This window comes from Benincasa hispida, chromosome 5 (assembly GCF_027475165.1).
Source record: "Benincasa hispida cultivar pf3 chromosome 5, pf3_genome.v1.1, whole genome shotgun sequence".
Lineage (NCBI taxonomy): Eukaryota > Viridiplantae > Streptophyta > Magnoliopsida > Cucurbitales > Cucurbitaceae > Benincasa > Benincasa hispida.
In genome coordinates this window covers 55,815,757-55,832,194 of record NC_143482.1, presented here as the reverse complement: position 1 = coordinate 55,832,194, position 16,438 = coordinate 55,815,757, and the positions used below count along the sequence as shown (strand labels likewise).

Genomic DNA, 16,438 nt, shown 5'->3' with positions numbered 1-16,438 from the left:
TAACTTAAATTTTCCTGAAATTTGAGATGTTACAAAATTGAAGCAAAACTTAAATGTCAATGATAAAATTGTAACATTTTAAAACTTAAGGACTATATTGAAATCAAACTCGAATCTTAAGAACTAAATGTGTAATGTTTTGAAATTTATGGACTAAATAGAAACTATACCCAAAATCTAGGGACAAATTGTTTTTTTCCCTAAATCAATAACATATAATATAAAGTAAAGACTTGAACTTTTAACTCATCAATCGAAGATAAATATAGTTTTACTCGGAAAAGAAATTTAAAACAAGTTTTAGAAGTTTTAAATTGTCAGGTGTTTGGTGTAACAACTTCCCTAAATGGGCACTTTCATTTTGACTGTCCTTTGAGGCTTAATGAAATATTCCATTCTCAAATATATATATATATATTTTAAAACATGAAGATGAGATCTAAATCAAACTATTGAAATACATTTCACTATTAAAAAAAATGTATTGGAATTCAAATGTGAAAACAATAGATCTATATTCTTTACATTATTTTAAAAAGTCAATTTAATAAAGTCAATTCTTGTGAAGAACAATTCTTCACCGACTTACTTTTGAAATCAAAATTATTAGTTTGGTTCAGTAACCATTTCGTTTTTTATTCTTGCTTTTTAGAAAGTAAACATATTTTCTTTTCATTTCTTACCCTGATTTACCCTGATTTGTATATTTCTTAAGTACAATGTTGAATTCTTAACCAAATTCCAAAAACAAAATTAAATTTTTAAAAATTATTTTTTAATTTTCAAAATTTGGCTTGGTTTTTTAAATCATTGGTAGAAAATAGATAACAGATGAAGAAATATGAGGGTAGAAACCGTGTTTATAAACTTAATTTTTAAAAATAAAAACAGAAAATATGGCCTAAACTTTACTATTCTTGTTTTAAAGAAAAATAATAAATTAAAAATTGACCGTTGTTAAAATGGGAAAATTAAGAGAAATTAGTGACGTAAGTGAGATGGTCTCACATGTGATTAAAATTGCATTAATTTGGTCAGCTTTAAACCACCAAATCTGTTTGTTTGGTTCTTGACATTGCTCCCACATCTTCCAACCCTTCTAGACATTTTTTAAACAATATTTTACCAACTCTACTTATTTAGAAAATCCCAAAAGAAAAAAAAAATTAATTGACCCCTGAGTTCAATTGATTATTTTATGTCACTAAGTTTAAATTTCATTTTGGCTTTTTAGTACAAAATCAAAATAAATTAAAAGGAAAGTTGGTCCTTAAAAGACTATAAGGGAAAATCTTTCCGATACTTTTTTATCCTACAATATTAGTAAATGTCTATTTTGTCCTTTGTTGATAAGACGTAACTGTTTGAATCTACATGTCTTTCAAATCATTTTACACTTTGTTGATAAGACACGACTCTTTGAATCTAATTGTCTTTTAAGCCCAATAGATACAATTGATATTGATGGACTGTACATATTCAGACAACGGTGATTGACATCGAAAAGATGCATCCATCCTTTTATGTATGAGTATGTACAAACTTGTAAAAGTTATATGAAAAAGTGAAAGACCATAAAATTTGAAAAAATTACCAAAAGTGTCTATATAAAAAATACAAACTAAATCACTTGGAATGATTGATACATTGATGCAATTCCACATATTACTTTCATTAATTATTAGAAATTAGTTTATATTTTGTTATAAGTTTTGTTATACGGGTAGTTAAAAGGTTAGTCACTATAGTAATTATGCCTATTTATAGGTCTCTTTTGGTTAATAAATGATATAGCAGATTTATTTACTCTGCTTTAATATGGTATCAGAGAAAATTAAAACTCTTTGACTTTTCGTTTTCCTTCCAGCCACTCCTTTTCTCATGACTTTTCTTCTTCTCGGGCCGATCTCGCTCGCCTCCGTCCTCAAGCCGCTGCCTTATTCCTCATGATTTTTCGTTCTCCTTCTTCATCTGAAACGACGATCATGACCAGATCTGATGACCCAACCTCATCCGGAAACTCCAACTCCATGGAGAATGTTCGAGCTTCCCTATCTTCCTTTCTTGAACAATATCAAAACCCTTATTTTCTTCATCCCTCAGACAGCACCAGCCTTGTGCTCGTTTCCAATCTTCTTACGGAATCGAATTACGACTCGTGGAGTCAGGCGATGAAGATCGGGCTCACTGTCAAGAATAAACTCGGCTTCATCAATGGTGAAATCCCTCGACCTTCCGGTGAGTTACTCAGTTCTTGGATCATATATAATGGCATTGTCACCACGTGGATTCTTAACTCTCTTTCCAAAGAGATTTTTGCTAGCATCAACTTCTCCGATTCAGCTCAAGAAATTTGGGCTGATCTGCAAGAACGGTACCAGCGTAAAAATCGACCAAGAGTCTTCCAACTACGCCGTGAAATTTCCAACTTATCTCAAAATCAAGATTCTGTTACCACATACTATGCCAAGCTGAAAATGTTATGGAATGAACGCATCTCCTACCGCTCATCTTGTTCTTATGGAAAATGCAATTGTGGTGGTGTCAAGAACCTATAGACTTACTTCCAAACAGAGTATATTATGGCTTTCCTCATGGGTTTAAACGATTCATCTGCTCCTATCAGATCTCAGTTGTTACTAATAGAACCAGAACCATCAATCAATCGGGCTTTCTCTCTAGTTGCACAGGAGATTGACCAGAAAGCTTATTCTTCATCCTTTGGCAATGCGATATCTTCATCTAATGTCACTGCCCTCCTTGTGAAAAATGGTTCTTCTGCTTCCCACCAGACTGCTCCAAGCTATTCTCGTAACACCAATCAAAACAAGAAGGATAGATCGATCTGCACCCACTGTAATATTCAAGGGCATACTGTTGATCGTTGTTACAAACTCCATGGATATCAACCAGAGCACAAGCTTTACAAACCTCCCGAATCAGCAAGAGTAGAGCATTCTGATTCTTTATCCTCTTTAACATCTTAACAATGCCAAGGCTTATTGGCTATGCTCTAGTCCCATCTCAACAAGTCCAAAACAGCCACCATAGCAGCAACGTCCAATAAGGCAAATTCTATCACTCCTACAGCTCACGTTGCAGGTATTTGTTCCCTTTCTGATATATCTTCTGATTAGTGGATACTTGATTCTGGTGTATTAGCTCATATCTGTCATAATAAGGTCCTATTCACTACTCGAAGACAAATTAAACCGACAACTGTTACTTTGCCTAATCAGTCTCAACTTCTGGTTGAATTTGTTGGGGATATTTAAATCAGTACAGATATCATGCTACAGAATGTGCTATATATATCAAATTTTTGTTTCAACTTAATTTCCATAAGCTCTTTAACTTCCTATCTGCCCGTCATGGTCACCTTTTTTTAGTGATTTTTGCCTCATTCAGGACAAGTACTCTTTGAAGACGATTGACAAGGCTAACAAATGGAATGGATTATACTTGTTGCAAGCATCAATTGATAAGTCCTTACATTCATTTTCACATACTACAGAACTTGTTTGTTCTTCCACTACTACATTCTCTGCTTCTACTTGGCATAATCGGCTTGGACATCCATCATATAAACATCTTAGTTTCCTAAAAGACATTTTACATGTAGACATGGATAGTACTTGTAATAAATGCATGATTTGTCCTCTAGCAAAACAAAAACGACTGTCTTTTCAAAGCCATAATAGACTTGTTGCTCATGCTTTTGATCTTATATATTGTGACATTTGGGGCCCTTACAATGAACCTACTCATGCTGGATATCGTTACTTTTTAACACTAGTTGATGATTATTCTCGGTACACTTGGGTTTTTTTTATGAGGAACAAAAGTGAAGCTATTACTATTGTCCCTCGCTTCTTTCAGTTGATTGAAACTCAATATGGTTTTTCCATAAAAGCTTTTCGATCGTATAATGCACCAGAACTGGCTTTTACTGATTTTTTTTGCTGCCAAAGGTGTTCTCCATCAGTTTTCTTATGTTGAACGGCCTCAACAAAATTCGGTAGTAGAAAGAAAACATCAACATTTGTTAAATGTCGCATGATCTCTGTTATTTCAAGCTAGGTTACCTATCTTGTTTTGGGGAGAGTGCATATTGATCGCATCTTATTTGATCAACCGCATTCCATCTCATATCTTGTCTTGGCAAACACCTTACTATCGTTTGACTGCTGAACATGCTGACTATACTTCACTACGAACTTTTGGTTGTCTTTGTTTTGCCTCTACTTTACCTTCTCACAGGACTAAGTTTCAGCATCGGGCCATTGCCTCTGTTTTTTTGGGATATCCCACTGGCATTAAGGGCTATTGCTTATATGACGTTGAGAAGAAGCAATTCTTTATTTCAAGGGATGTTGTGTTTCATGAAGACATATTCCATTTTCATCAAATCAGTTCTCAAGCAGAGGTACTTGACCCTTTTCCTGATCTAGTTTTACTATTATCACTTCCATTTTTAGGTGATTTATCCAGCAGTGAAGCCTCTTCATCATCTGCTTCTGCTACTCCTGAGCTTTCTGACCAGCCTACTTCACATGACGTTTCTCAACCTACTGCTCCCTTTGTTCCCTTTGCACCTGCTGATGATGATGCTACAGTCACTGATCAGCCCCATCTGTCTTTACTAAACAATTCTTCTCACTGTTGCCGCTCTACAAGGACGACTAAACCACCCTTATATCTCAGGGACTATCATTGCAACCTCCTTTTACACAATCATTCTCAGCAGACAGCTACTAAGTATCCTTTGCAAGCTGTTTTATCTTATGACAAACTGAATCCTATCTACAAGATGTTTGCCCTCAATATCTCAGCCACATATGAGCCTCAGTTTTATCACCAGGCTGTCCCTCATGAACATTGGCGCCAAGCTATGCACGATGAACTTCTAGCAATGGAAACCAACCGTACTTGGTCTGTTGTGCCCTTACCTCAAGGCCAACACTCTATTGGATGCAAATGGATATATAAAATCAAGTATAGTGCAGATGGGACCATTGACCTCTACAAGGCACGGTTAGTAGCCAAGGGATGCACGCAGCAAGAAGGCCTCGACTACATTGAGACATTTTCTCCTGTTGCAAAGCTTATTACTGTCAAATTACTTCTTACTCTTACATTTTCAAAAGGTTGATCTCTACTTCAACTAGATGTTAATAATGCTTTCTTACTTGGTGATCTAGTTGAAGAGGTATACATGGATCTACCCTTGGGTTATAAGCACAATGTTGTTCACAAACAGGGGGAGCATCTTGTTTGTTGCTTGCATAAATCCATATATGGCCTTAAGCAAGCATCACGCCAATGGTTTGACAAGTTCTCAAAGGCACTCCTTTATTTGGGATTTTCTCAGTCCAAGTCCGATTACTCCTTATTCACTCGAGGTTCTGCTCAATCCTTTGTTGCTTTGCTTGTTTATGTTCATGACATAGTCATTACCGGTGCTTCTTTACCTGTACTACATGAGATCAAAGATCATCTGCACGAGGCCTTCAAGCTCAAAGACTTAGGGTCTCTTCGGTATTTCTTGGGCCTTAAAATTGCAAGATCGTCTCAGGGTATTCTTCTCTCACAACGGAATTATACATTGCAGCTCCTAGAAGATCATGGTTTGTTGGCTTGTAAACTGGCTCCTCTACCTCTTGATCCGGCTTTAAAGCTCCAATTTGATGTTGGCACCCTCCTTCCTGATGCAACATTGTATCGGAGACTCATTGGAAGACTACTATACTTGACTATTTCTCGGCCCGACATAGCTTTTGCTGTCCATAAGCTCAGTCAGTTTGTTGCTTAACCTAGACAACCTCATCTTAATGTTGCCATGTCCTTACTTAAGTATTTGAAAGCTTCTCCAAGCCAAGGTTTTCTGCTACAACCTGTCCACACCCAATTAAAGGTGTATTCTGATGCTGATTGGGGATCTTGTCCTGATTTAAGGAAGTCTATAACCGGTTTCTGCATCTTCTTGGGTGATTCCATAATTAGTTGGAAGGCTAAGAAGCAGTCTACGGTATCCCGTTCTTCTGCCGAAGTTGAATACCGAGCTTTAGCTGCTACTATAAGTGAATTGCTATGGGTTGAACAACTTCTTCATGAGCTTTCGGTACCTCTTATTCATCCCTCTTTAATCTACTGTGATAATGAGGCTGCTATCCATATTGCTGAAAATTCGGTTTTTCATGAAAGGACGAAGCACATTGAAATTGATTGCCAGTTTGTCCGAGATCACATTGTTCGTGGCAATGTCAAACTTCTTCCTATCCGGTTTCACTTGTAGCTTGCTGATATCTTCACCAAGGCTTTGCCCAAAACTTTGTTTTTCTCCTTACTATCCAAGATGGGTATTCTTGATATAACCATACCATCTTGAGGGAGAGTATTAGAAATTAGTTTATATTTTTGTTATAAGTTTTATTATACGGGTAGTTAAATGGTTAGTCACTGTTGTAATTATGCCTATTTATAGGCCTCTTTTGGTTAATAAATGATATAGCAGATTTATTTACTCTGCTTTAATATTAATTTCTTCCTTTTTTTATGTTTAATTTCATTTTTGACTAATTGTTTACAACTTAAGAATTATAACACATATGTTTTGCTATGGAGTATTGAAATTATGTGGCGGTATTATATAATGGCCTATTATTGTTACTTTCTTTCAAGTGGTTTTTAGGTTCTCTTGAAGTTTAGTGGAATGCAAGAAAATTCAAAAAGTTGTTCGCATGTATGTTCTTTAACTTCCTTCCAAAATTCTACGTTCTTCATCTATATTTTTAACTTAGTATGGCTATATAGCCCACAAAAGAAATTTATTTACTATTCTTCGTTCTTATTTATTGAATCTCATCTTGATCCTTTTAAGTATATTTTGAGAGTATATTCGACTGGAAGGTTTGTTAGAATGCAGTAAATCAACCATAAATTTGAAGATATTTTAGAAATATATATATATAAAAAAAAACAATAATAAAAAACTAATACAATGAAAGCAAGTTTTTTTTAGAGATAGAAATGTGGTAAGAAGAGACATAAGATCAATTTTCATTTTAAAGTTATTCATTATAATATATTAAGTTGGTGTCTACCTTTTGTATGGTTATAAAATTTTTATAAAATTAGATTTTACTTTTAAATTTTAAATTAAAACTTCAACATTCTAGGTCGTAACACGTTTTTTTATTAATACACACACATACATACATACATACATACATACATATTCTAATATTTGAAATTAATTTTTATAATTAAATTAAGATAATCATATATTTTTTACGAGTTTTTTTTTTTTTTTTACTAAATGGTAGAAAAAACAATTCTCCTTAATTCCATACTTTGTTTAAAAAATAATTTTAAACTTGAAAAGATTCAATAATACCATTAAATTTTTTTAAAAAGAAAACAAAAGGTTAAATTTTTTTTCCTTATTGTGAATTATGGATCAGAATTGTACGTATTCTGTTTAAAAATACTCATATCTTTCAAAAGTTTATCCTTGAACTAAATAAATATATATATACCCCTATATATTAGAACTGCTAATATCTTATTTCAAAAAGAAAAAAAGAACTATTGTTTTTTTCTTTTGAAAGTTTTCAAAAAAAAAAAAAAAAGACAATTGAATTCTTAGCAAATGCTTTTAAGTTATAAGCTTAATTTTTAAGTAACAAAACTTGAAACATAAATTTAAATGAACCTAAAAAAATTAAAGAAGGAACAGATTAAATCTGTCACTTCCCATAAAAGAAAAAAAATGGTAAAATAATAAAAAGTAAAAGGTACAGATTAAATTCTTCTCAATTTGTTTTCATTCATTTTTAAAATATATAATAATATAAATACAATATCTAAAAATTAATAAAACGAGGATTAACAAATAGAAGTAACAATTCAGTCTCTAACTATGATAAATCTTATCAAAATTAATTATCATTTTTTAAATTACAGAATGACTTGGTTTTTATAGTTTATATACAAATATGTGAAGCTTGAGTAGTCTATTAATCTATAAGTGCAAAAAAATTGTGCAAAAAATTTAATTAACTCTTAATAATATTTATCAAGATGGGAACGTTATTAAGTATAAGAATTAATTAAATGGTTAATTATTAAATTTAGTAAACTAAAATGTTATTGTTTTAAATAGAGATGTCCACTGGACAAGGCCAAGGATGGCTTCCTTATCCCTCGTTCCTACTACCTAGTTCATTCTCTATCCCCACGAAATTTCTTGCAGGGATCAGGGGAGAGGACTCCCCATGGGTATTTATGGGGATCAGATTTCCCGCAGAGATTTTTTCCTTGTTCGAATTTTTTTACAAAAAAAAAATAATAATTAACTTAAATCACTATATAAATTTTTTTTACTTAGATGGTTAAATATCTCACTCATATGTGACAAATATACGATTAAAATGTTTAATTTCATCATTTCTAAAAATTAAAATTTAAATATTACAATAATATATCCTAGTCTCTACTTAATAAGACAAATAAATTATATATATACCTTATATGAAAATATATAATAAAAATTAGATATATATAATTGGAGAGGGCGGAAAAGCAGAGGGATCGGGGACGAGGACGAGGACAAGGAATATAATTTTTGCCCCCGTCCCCATCCCCGTTTAGCCAATGGCTGCTTCCTTTCTCCATTTCCCATTTAATCGAAGATTCCCCACCCCATTCGGGGTAGGGCCCCACGGGTTAAATGGACAACTCTAGTCTTAAGAGTGCATGAACTAAACCGTTACAAATTAAAGTTCAAAGACTAAATTGTTACTTTTTAAAAAATTCAAAACCAGTAGTGTTTTTCAAACCAAAAATATAATATATCTACAATTATAACTTCTTTTTAGTTTAGCGTAGTGGTGGGAGATTCAAACCTCTAACATTAAGTTTGATAGTACATACTTTATGCTTGTTGAATTATGCCCACTATCGTCATATGATAAAGTGGGATCCAACATTTTAATCAATTGTATTATTTTCTCCACTTTCGCACATTTTATTATATACCCACTTTCACTTAAACCTTCACCATAACAACCTTCCTTTTTTTTTTTCATTTGTCTAACTCTTATACCAATTTTTTCTACGACTAGAGGTCTAAAAACTTAAATTTAAAATCTAAACAAATTTTAAAGAGTCCCAAAATCAAATTCTCTCATCGAAACTAAGGAAAACAATGAATTGTCAAATATAAAAAAAATGTCGTAAAAAGAATATCATCTTCGATCTTGAGAATTTTATTAATAGATTACAACAAATAGACTAATTTTTTGACTTGTAAAATGGATCAACAATCGTTTAGGTCCCGTTTGGTAATCATTTTATTTATTTATTTATTTATTTTTAAATTAAGTCTAATATTGACTTTTAAAATGGATCAGCAATCGTTTAGGCCCCGTTTGGTAACCATTTTGCATTTTTTAAAAAAATTAAGTCTATGGACACTATTTCCACTTTCAAATTTCTTCATTTGTTATCTACTTTACCCCAATAATTTAAAAAACAAAGTCAAATTTGAGAATTAAAAAAAATAGCTTTCAAAATGTTGTTTTTGTGTTTTTGAAATTTGGCTAAAAATTCAACCATTATACTTAAGAAATATGCAAATGATTGTAAGACATGTAGATAAAATATGCTTAATTTTAAAAAACAAAAATAAAAAGCCAAATGGTTACCAAACGTGACGTTAGAGATTGGAGGTACAATTTTTTAATGGTAATGACATTTTTTAACCTTTAGATCTTAAGGTTAAGTGTATTAATGCAATTTTAGAAGGTTCAAACAGTTTTTTTTTTTTTTTTTTTTTTTTAAATGAGGAACTAATAATTTCCAATCATAAACTAACGATAAGAATATTTGTGAATTTGATAAAAGTTTAAATGTATAAATCAACCTTAGCACAAAGATATTTTTGAAACAAAGTACTACTAACCATTTTCATAAAAAATTATACTTTTTGATTTTTTTTAAAGAAAAATTAAGAACATTATTGATATTTCTAAAAGTTCAGGAATAACTTTGAAACAAAATACAAAATTTATGGATATTTTTTATTATTTATATTTACCTAAAAATTAAAAAGGAAGCAATTCATTGACACCTCTATGAATGATACACTGTGAAAAAAGAAAATAAAATAGGAATAATATAATGTATCTCTTTCCCAAGAAAATGAATTTCTTAATAGTAACATTAGGCTATACCGACATTATGAAAGCCTAAAAACGTGTCAATATTATCTTTAATTCATAGTTAAAACATTATAATTTCAATTTCATATGAAAAAATATTTATTTACAAGTAATCAACATCAAATTACAATTTTGGTTTTGTATGTTATTGTAAATAGATGAATTTTTTTTTTAAAAAAATATATTTACATGATAATGAGCTATTATGATTTTTTGGTTGGTTGATTGTTCTAGTTACCTTGTATTAGAGTAAAGATTAGAGGAAAATAAGTGAGTTTTTAGGCCGGTGAAAATAATTGATTCAAAGATGATTTGTGGATTTAAATCAAACCATAGGAATCTAAATTTAAAATTTTCGGAAATATTGAGACCAAATTACTAAGTAACAATGATTAACTATATAAAAAATTAGTCTATAAGAGTTATATTGAATATATAAAGGATGGACTAAATTCGTAATTAAACTTAAACTTAAATATATTTATAATAATCAAATAATATTATTTAAAATTGATAAATATCATATTATTTACGGAAATAGCAAAAAAAACACAATGATAGACACTAATAGACTTATATTAACATTTATCACATAGTATCAATGATAGATTTCTACAGTTTCTATCACTGATAGACTTCTATTCACATCTATAAAACCTCTATCAAAGAAGATTAATTTTTGCTATTTTGTGTAAATAGTTTCTATTATTTTTTCTATTTTTGAAAATCTTCTTTTAAATTATTATGATTTTTCCTTAAAAATGATATGATTCATATGAGTTAAACTGAGCTTAGCTTAGTAACAATTTACATGACCTTCCTCCTAAAAGTTTTGAAGGTCCAATCTCCCATCCTTTATTTTTTTACTATACATTTTAATACTATGATATACTTAGTTGAGTTTAATTAAGGTTTTGTTTGATAAACTTTTGATTTGGGATTTTTGTTTTTAAATATCAAGCTTATAAATACTCATTCATTCTATTGATTTCTTTGTTATTTGTGTTTTTATGAGTGTTTTTAAAAGCTAAACCAAAATTTGAAAATTTGTTTAAAAATTTATATTTTTTTCGAATTTGATTAATAATTTAAATGATTAATTAAAAGAGATGAAAATTATGAAGATGCATTATATCAAGTTAAAATATAATTATTCATTCCTTATATAAATGGTATTGTCTCAATACAGGCAATAAAATGTAATCACTTATCACATTTAATGAATAATTGAAAAAATGAAAAGACATAAGATTGATGATTGAAACTCCAAATCAATGATTGAATACAATTAATAATAGGATGAATTAATATGAAATTTGGAGGTGTGATCAATCATTAAACGGTGTGGGTTAATGGGTCACAACTTCCCAATTCCTTCCAAACATAATTTTAATTAGCTGGCTAAATTAAAAATTAAATTAAACAAAAAAAGAAAAAAAAATTGATTATCACACTTCTCCAAATAAGCATGAGGTGGCTGTCACCGACAATAAGGTTGTTGAGATTTTCTTTCTTCTAAATAACTCTTCCAAGAAAAATTGCAAAAAAAAATTGAATGAGGAAATTAGGAAAAATATCAATTTATATCCTCGACTTTAGATATTGTACCAATTGAAATTGAAATTAATAATTATATCAATTTAAATTATGAATTTGGGATTGTATCAATTTAAATCCTAAAATTTCGGAGTTGTATTGATTTAAACCCAAATTAATAATTGTATCATTTTATATCCTCAATTTTCGTAAGTGTATCAATTAAAACCATGAACTTTCATAAGTTTTTTTAAATAATAGAGGTTTTAAATTGATAAAATTATGAAAGTTCAGGATTTAAATTGATACCATTGTTAGTTTGAGGTTTAAATTGATACAATTACTAATTTAAGGTTTAAATCAATATAACCTCAAAAGTTTAGAGTAATTAATTGATCAAATACTATTTTATTTATGATCATCATACTTTTAACTTCTATTCATTTTGGTTTGTAAATTTTTAAAATTTTAATTTAATCTGTGATTGTTTTAATCCTTTCATTTTTATTGCATCGTTCAAAAGAAATTTTAACCTTTTATTTCATTTACTAAATTTCTTTAAATATAATCATAAATTTTCTATATTGAAAAAAAGTTTATATTAAAATTTGGGAGATTTTCAAAAATAGAAAAAATAAGGAAACCTATTAATACAAAATAATAAAATTTTAATCTTATTTAATAGAGGCTGGTAGAAATTTATCAGTTTCTATCAGTAATAGAAACTGATAAATTTAGTAATAGAAACTGATAGAAGTCTATTACTGAAAGACGTCGATAGAAGTCTACCAGTATCTATTAGTGTTTTTTTTTTTTTTAATTTCTGTAAATAATTTGATATTTTTTTTACCTATGAAAATTTCCTTAAACTTTTTGTAACAACATGTCAAAATTTCTACTTTTTAAAAGTAGAGAGACCAAAATAGACATCTTGAAGGTATTGATATAAAAACCGAATATTTTAAAGGTAGAGAAACTAAAACTGAAAATTTAAAAGTACAAAAATATAAACAAATATTATAAAAATACAAGAATCAAAACAGACCCAAATCAAAAGTAGAATAGTTGAAAATAATATTTTAAAGAAAAATTTATTCATTAGATCTAAAAATGTGAATGTCCGTATAATTAACCATTTGATTATTAAGTTTGAAGTGTCTTTTCTTAACATATCAAAATAATTGTATGACTAATAAGTCTACACCATTAATTCTATTAATTGCATGGCTACATTTTCCCTTATGTTATTAAATATGATATCACCAGCTAATCTCAAGCAAATTTAATAATAAAGGATAGTTTTGGACTCCAACTTCAAATGGGTGGAATGTACTACATATTTGTGGCTCCAATCAGAATAGTTGACGTTTTCAACTATTAGAACCTAAAATTAACTACAATATTACTATTCTAAATTCTTTTTTGTTATAGTATTTATTATTTGTTGCCATGTTTATTATTTTCTACTTAGCTCTCTGTTTGTTATAATGTTTATTATTTTCTATCCAAATTAAAATAGTCTGTACCTCAAAGACATATTGTCTAACCTACAAATTATTATAATCGATAGAACCTATATTAAAATATTATGTACCTCAAACACATATTGCTTAACCTACAAATTATTATAATTGACAAACTATAATAACTAACTCAACGTCTCAAACCTCAACAAAATTGAATGTTCATAAACTTATAAGAAATTTTTAAAAGAAAAAAACTAGGTATTCCATCTATCTCTGGTACAACCCAGATAACATCCAATGAATGCTTGCCATGTGTCAAGTTTTTTTTTTTTTTTTTTCCTATTATTACATAAAGGCAAGGGAAGCATGAAAATGGGTGGGACATCATTGCCTTTTTGAAAATACAAATGAGAATGTAGATCCGATCTCCGTCATAGGGTCGTCCCGATCGGCAGAAACCACCGTGAACGGCGGCAGCCGGTGGTGGGGATTGGGAAATGGGATGTTGGGTCTTTTTGTTATTAGATTACAATCATTGAAAGAGAGACAGAGTTGGCGGCAGGGCGGACCTCGGAGTTGGAGCACCAAACCCGACACCCAAATTCCCTTAGTGGGCCCCCGATATATCCTCCTTCATTTTCTCCTCTCACGATATTTTCATTAATTTCTCGTTCCTTTTTTTCTCTCTCTTTGTTATAATTTTACCATGAGGGCACGAGTCATTCGTGAATAAATTGATCATAATTCTTACTCCTTCACCTCCTAATAATAATAATAAATCAGATAAAAACATAGACTCCGATCATTAAAAAAAATATATATTATTTTTTAAATATGTGGAGTGGAGAAATCGAACTTGATCACATTTCAATTGAGTCAGGCTCATTTTTTTTTAAAAAAAATTAAATTAATGTATATGTTTTTTTTTTAAAAAAATATTTGTAATTCCTATTCCTTTAAAAAAATATCTGTTTAAATAATAATAATAATATCACATTGTTGAATTGTCAACTTAAGCCTAACTCAGTTGTTTAAGACATATATATTACTTGACTTAAAGGCTAGAGGTTTGAATTATGATTATTTGGTTAAAAAATTATATTATTTCAATACTACGTGATCTTCACATTATGAAAATAAAAAATGTTCGACAATAACAATTGATAAACTTAAATTAAAGAAATAGATACTCTACATTTAACTCAATAAACTTAAAAAAAGAGAGATCAAACTATGTTGTAAACAAAATTTTGTAAGAGAAGAAGGAATAAAAAGGTGGAAATAATGGAGTGATGGGGTAGAGTGCAAGGTTGGGTTTAAGAAGTAAGAAATAGAAAAAAAAGAAAAGGTAAAAAAGAATTAGTTCAAATGTGATTAAGAAAGGCTACCCTACATGTCCCACTTCTTAAGAAAAAGCCTTCCCAATAAAGTATGGTTTTTTTTATGTCTAAGGAAGATCCCAACCCTTAGTTTATGATCCAATTACTATCTCTTCTTCACCAGCCCATTGCTTTTCTCCTCCATTTCTTTAAATACTTGCTTCAATTTTCCATCTTTATTTGTATTTCTCATTTCCTTCCCCATTATTTCTCTGTCAGACAGACCTTCTCTCTTGCTTGGCTGGTCAGTGTCCCTCTCATTCTTCTGCCTTTTTGCCTTTTGCATTGCTAATTTATGCTTCTTTTACATTTGGGTTTTGCTTGGTTTTGCCTGTTATCATTTCTACTGACCTGATCTAGATCTGGGTCTTTCTTACTTTTTTTTTTTGTTTGAGATTTTGTTGAATTGGGTTTTGTGGGAATGTGTGTGGCTGAAGTGCTGATGGGACAATTTGAATTGTTTGCTTGTGTTTGTATGTCTTTGAATTTTGCAATTTTTATTATTTTTTTCCTTCTAGTTTTACTGTTTGATTTACTTCTCTGGATCTTTGAATGTGCTGTTTTCTTGTTTCTTTGTTGGCATGTTTTTGCTTTGTTTTAGTCTGTTAGTGAGCTTCTGAGATCTGGGTTTTGGGGTAACAGATACTTAATTTGCTGAGTTTCTGGACTTGTTTAGTTTAGTTCTAGCTGAGATTTGGTCAATTTGGGAAGTTATATAAGCTTTGGCAATGCATGTTATTGAAAATTTCATACCTGCATATGAACTGTTTGTGAAAATGTTACTGTGAACTTGTAAAGCACATAAATTTCACATTGTGATTTGAAACTACCTAAAATAGCTAAGATCTGATGCTGGACACCTTTTCTCTCTGCAGGAAGTTGTGGAAAATGGATTTTTCCATGATTTTCACTGTTTGTAGTGCATTGTTGCTTCTGAGTTCTTCATCTGCCAATGCCCAAACAGCCAGCCCCCCCTCACTTAGCCCAACCCCGGCACCGGCACCAGCCCCAGATTTTGTCAACCTTACAGATCTGCTCACTGTTGCTGGTCCATTTCACACCTTCCTCGGCTACCTCCAGTCCACCAAAGTTATTGACACCTTCCAAAACCAAGCTAATAACACAGAGGAAGGAGTGACTATATTTGTCCCAAAAGACAGCGCTTTCTCGGCGCAAAAGAAACCGTCTCTCTCGAATCTCACTGAAGATCAACTCAAATCTCTTATCCTATTTCATGGCCTGCCACATTACTATTCCCTTGCTGAATTCAGGAACCTCAGCCTTCAGAATCCGATCCCGACATTCGCTGGCGGGCAGTACAGTTTGAACTTCACAGATGTTTCAGGGACTATCCATATTGGCTCTGGCTGGACCAACACAAAAGTTAGTAGCAGTGTGCATTCAAGTGATCCCGTTGCAGTTTACCAAGTTGACAAACTTCTGCTGCCCGAGGCAATCTTCGGAACCGACATCCCACCAACCCCAGCCCCAGCACCGACACCTGATATCGCTCCTGTTGCAGATGCTCCTTCGGCTGTTAGTGATGGAAAGGTTGCTCCATCTTCAGAACCAAAACCGTCATCTTCCGATAGGATCATCAACTGGGGAATTTTTATTCAAATTGTTTTGGCAATTTCAGGTGGATTTTTGTTTTGATTGTGATCAGAAATCCTACCACCCATTTATTACATTTAAGAAAACTATATTGGCATTTTGTTCTGTTATTGATGTGAAACTCCATTTTTTTGTGAACATATATGTTGTTGGATTTGTGCATGAGAATTTCTACTGTGTGGTCTATAAATTATGATGGGGAAGGAAATTTGTTTTACAA

The 16,438-nt window shown here is 31.0% G+C and overlaps 2 protein-coding genes across 3 annotated transcripts; both read left to right on the top strand.

The window, feature by feature from the left end:
• Positions 1 to 1,985: 1,985 nt before the first annotated feature.
• On the top strand, positions 1,986 to 2,558 carry LOC120077373 (uncharacterized). The gene has a single exon (XM_039031258.1). The coding sequence runs from the start codon at positions 1,986 to 1,988 to the stop codon at positions 2,556 to 2,558; it is 573 nt and encodes a 190-aa protein (XP_038887186.1).
• A 12,118-nt stretch (positions 2,559 to 14,676) lies between these two features.
• LOC120077985 (fasciclin-like arabinogalactan protein 7) lies at positions 14,677 to 16,438 on the top strand. 2 transcript variants are annotated; one of them, XM_039032137.2, is made up of 2 exons: positions 14,677 to 14,848; positions 15,480 to 16,438. In XM_039032137.2, the coding sequence occupies exon 2, from the start codon at positions 15,493 to 15,495 to the stop codon at positions 16,258 to 16,260; it is 768 nt and encodes a 255-aa protein (XP_038888065.1). In that variant the 5' UTR covers positions 14,677 to 14,848; positions 15,480 to 15,492; the 3' UTR covers positions 16,261 to 16,438. The 2 variants fall into 2 exon arrangements, with proteins under 2 accessions (XP_038888065.1, XP_090170212.1); XM_090314086.1 differs by lacking the exon at positions 14,677 to 14,848 and adding an exon at positions 14,928 to 15,077.

Coding starts and splice junctions, on each gene's coding strand:
- LOC120077373 (XM_039031258.1), top strand. CDS start 1,986: ATGACCAGATCTGATGACCCAACCTCATCCGGAAACTCCAACTCCATG.
- LOC120077985 (XM_039032137.2), top strand. CDS start 15,493: ATGGATTTTTCCATGATTTTCACTGTTTGTAGTGCATTGTTGCTTCTG.